At 39.9% G+C, this 3,500-nt stretch overlaps 1 protein-coding gene across 1 annotated transcript in view; it reads left to right on the top strand.

The window, feature by feature from the left end:
* The window catches only part of LOC112434812 (uncharacterized), a 14,973-nt gene extending 11,853 nt beyond the window's left edge, over positions 1-3,120 (top strand). The window contains exon 8 of the mRNA XM_076884451.1: positions 1-3,120. This exon is cut by the window's left edge and continues 4 nt beyond it. Coding sequence (XP_076740566.1) covers positions 1-17 — 17 coding nt within the window. The 3' untranslated portion in view covers positions 18-3,120.
* The last annotated feature ends 380 nt before the right edge of the window (positions 3,121-3,500 follow it).

Below are 3,500 nucleotides of genomic sequence, written 5' to 3'. Positions count from 1 at the left end.
CAGGGGCACCAGGCTAAGCAGAGAAGCCTACATCTCCCTCTCCCTAGCCACCTCCTCCTGCTCCAAGGCATTCCCAGGCCAGCCAAGAGATATGGGCTGTTTTCCAATTCAGGGGCTGCATCATTCGGAGGACCCGGCCTTTGTGGTCTATGTGGGCCGGGTCTTTGGAAGACCAAGAAGGCCTGAAGTGCGAGGCTTGTGAAATGGGACAGTCTAGCCTCCATTGCACTGCTCAGTTTGCCAAGCAACCTGAGCAGCGCAGCTGTTTGACAGAAATGAAGGAGAAATTTCTTTTCTTCATTTGTTTGTTTTTACATGTGCTTTGTTTGATTAGTTGAGTATCTGAGGCTGAGACCACAGGACTGTAAAACATGATTGTTGGGCTTCATTTCTGTGCTGAACAGTCATTTTAAGGTTAGCTAGTAAATAACAATTAGCTGATGTTGTTCATGAGACTAAAATCATCTCACTCTGGTAATGTAAATATAATATGGTCAACAGCAAAGTAATTATTATATTAATAATTATTAGTTATTACAGCAGTGAACATGAACTCTGTGTCAAATACTGAGCTTCAGTACAGATTTCCCATCACCTTTAATCTTCACTCAAAGACAAGTTTCTGTGACAGTGTATATACAGATGTGTTATATATAAGAGACAAATATTGTTCTTTTAATATGTTGGCATTACTAAATTTGGCTCAATGCTTACATACATGTGTAAAAAGCAAATGTACGAGCTGTGATAACTGTTTCTGATAAAATGAAGAGTAGACCGATATATGAAATATTCCTTTATTGGGTGAGAAAATCAGACCATGTCATAACTGCTTTAAGTCATACAGAATAGATATTAGAGCCTTAAACAGGCTGACTTCTGCTAAATGGGTCAAACTGGGCAGAAAGTCTACAAACACATAACATCCTTATAGAATATGATGTAACACTATAGATCAACTTAGCTCAGAATATATAAAGCATATAAACAGTTACAGCAATATGATGCAACAAACACAGCAGCTACTGATCCAAAATACTCAAAGCTTCATAGAACTGAAACCAACATTTATTTTTAGGTCCATTCTGCTGCTGATACAGACTTTAGGTTTCTGAACATTAAACTTGTTGCTGCCTTTCATAGTGTGTAACCTTGAAGGCCCTGAGTACTTTCTCCCACACTGAAAACACTGGGATGATCACATTATTTGAACATTACCTAATAAAACTGATTCAGGACAGACAGTTAGTTATTTCTGCCTTTTGCATAAAGGCTTAATGCAGTTTTTTGATTTTTCACAAAGTGTATTGTAACAAAAATCAGCTGATTTAAAAAGCTTGATCAGTGTATGACATGATTAACTGTCAATATCCACAGGGACAGTTAAAATATGAATAAAAATTAAAGTGTTGAAAAAGCAGCTTGTTAAACAATTGTGGTGGGGTGCTGAGCCTGCACCTGCTCAACTAGCCTGTTTTATGGATATGGTCAGAGGTGCTGTCCCCATCATCATTACAGATTTCCTTGCTAATGTGCTAAAGGAGTATTTTAACATCTTTTAAAAACATGTTTAGCGCCATCTTTTGTCAGTACAGAATGTTTGTTGCATCTAATAGTCTTACCTCAGTTTATGTTAGATAGTGACAGAATAGATAACTCAGTGGAAAGCCAGGGGAATAAAACAAAATCTGTAAATCACTTTTGCGATGCCACTGGCAGCAAGAATGAGTTTTATAAAAACCAAGGATATACCATCTACCTTTACTGTTTGTCTTTAGCAGTATTTGGCTCTTAAAGGTTGGCCAGCTGCACTCATCTGATGGATGAAAAATAATATGTATTCTTTTCCTCCCTATATCATCTCACTCACTAGATCACTAGATTCATAATAGAAATGAGGAAAAGCGAAGCCCAAATTTAAGCAAAGTTGTGCGAAGTAGTGTAGTAGTGCTGCATGCTGGTGAGCCAACCAGCGTGCAGCCTGTTACAGCTGCTCCTGCTTTTTCTCTTTAGTTTAGTTTTTTTCCTTACTTACTCTTTTTTCTTGTACTTTCATTTGTTTTATTATCTTTCATTCAATCATGTGGCTTGAGAGAGCTTTTGTTCTGCTGGTGGCTGCGGAACTGTTACTTTTATCGAGGAACGGACTGCGGCACAACTCCTACATACTACATGGGCTGTTTACTTCAGAGATCGGCTGATTGCCCTGTTGCTGGCCGGCTCATCGGTCAGACCCACAGATGTACCAGGTGAAATCTGGAGGAAAACACATCGGGGATGCAGGGGTGTGTGGATCAGGGAAATTATTTTACTGCTATTGGTAAATAATCATCATCATTACTATTGCATTAATAATATAATCTGCAGCATTGATATTGCATTCAAATGTTTAAACAGTGTGTGTGTCTTTCAGAAAGACTAAGTTGCAGGCTGACAGGAAGTTGCAGAGAGTTTGTAGAAGTGAAAGCAGAGTCTAAGTTATTCTGAGGAGCAGGTTAGACGAAGCTATTTGAATTACTAGGTTATTCAAATTGTCTGTTATACTTTTATATTCTTTTATTAAGCTTTTAGTAGAGGTTCTTGATTAGACCATTTATTCAATATAGTACATATAGTTTCAGTTAGGTTATTGTACCTAAGGATGAGCCTCTGTTCTGGTGAAAGGTCAGAAGTGCAACGGGTGAGATGAGAGAGCATTTGAGGACGACATATACACACACACACACACACACTCAGTTAGAGGGAATCATTTATAGGTGAGAGGTTAGTTAAGTTTACTCGCAACTGTGAAAGAGGAACAGTTTCTTATTGTCTCTGCAAGAAAGAGGAACAGCGTCTGGCAGGATGTGGGGCTCGTGTTCCAGACGAGATAGAAGACAATGTTCTTTTAAAAACCGTGTTAAAAGTCATTGTGGTTTTGATTTGACGTATGTATATATTCTGTCTGTGACGTATGAAGGGGCGTCATTAATTCAAACCCTAATGCTATAAAAATCTGTGTATGCTTTGATTAAGTCGAAGATCAGCCCTGTCTGCGAACGGAACTGGTCTTCCCACGCGTGTATTCATTAAAATCAATTGTTTGACCAAGCTCTTGGACCATGGTTGTTTGTACTCTCCTTCCTCAATATGTGAACCTTAACAGGTGGAGGTCAGAAGAGGAGAAGGAAGGAGATGGTGAGACAGCGGAGGCTGAAAATGAGGAGGAGGTACAGACCGTGTCTATCGTAACAGGAAATGTTCAGTCATTATCAAATAAAATCGACGAGCTGACAGCACTGGTACGGAGTCAGAGGGAATACCGGGAGTATAGCCTGATGTGTTTCACCGAATCATGGATGCACCAGGACATTCCCGACGAGAATGCATCCGTGGAAGGCTTCCACACTGTTCGGGCGGACAGGGACAGCATCGCTAGCAGTAAGCGGAAAGGAGGTGGGCTTGCTGTTCTTGTTAACAACCGGTGGTGTAACCTTGCCCACATGACAATCAAAAAAAGG

This window comes from Maylandia zebra, linkage group LG5 (genome assembly GCF_041146795.1).
Source record: "Maylandia zebra isolate NMK-2024a linkage group LG5, Mzebra_GT3a, whole genome shotgun sequence".
NCBI classification, from domain to species: Eukaryota; Metazoa; Chordata; class Actinopteri; order Cichliformes; family Cichlidae; genus Maylandia; species Maylandia zebra.
The sequence above is the reverse complement of the archived record's forward strand: the minus strand, read 5'-3'. Positions and strand labels throughout refer to the sequence as shown.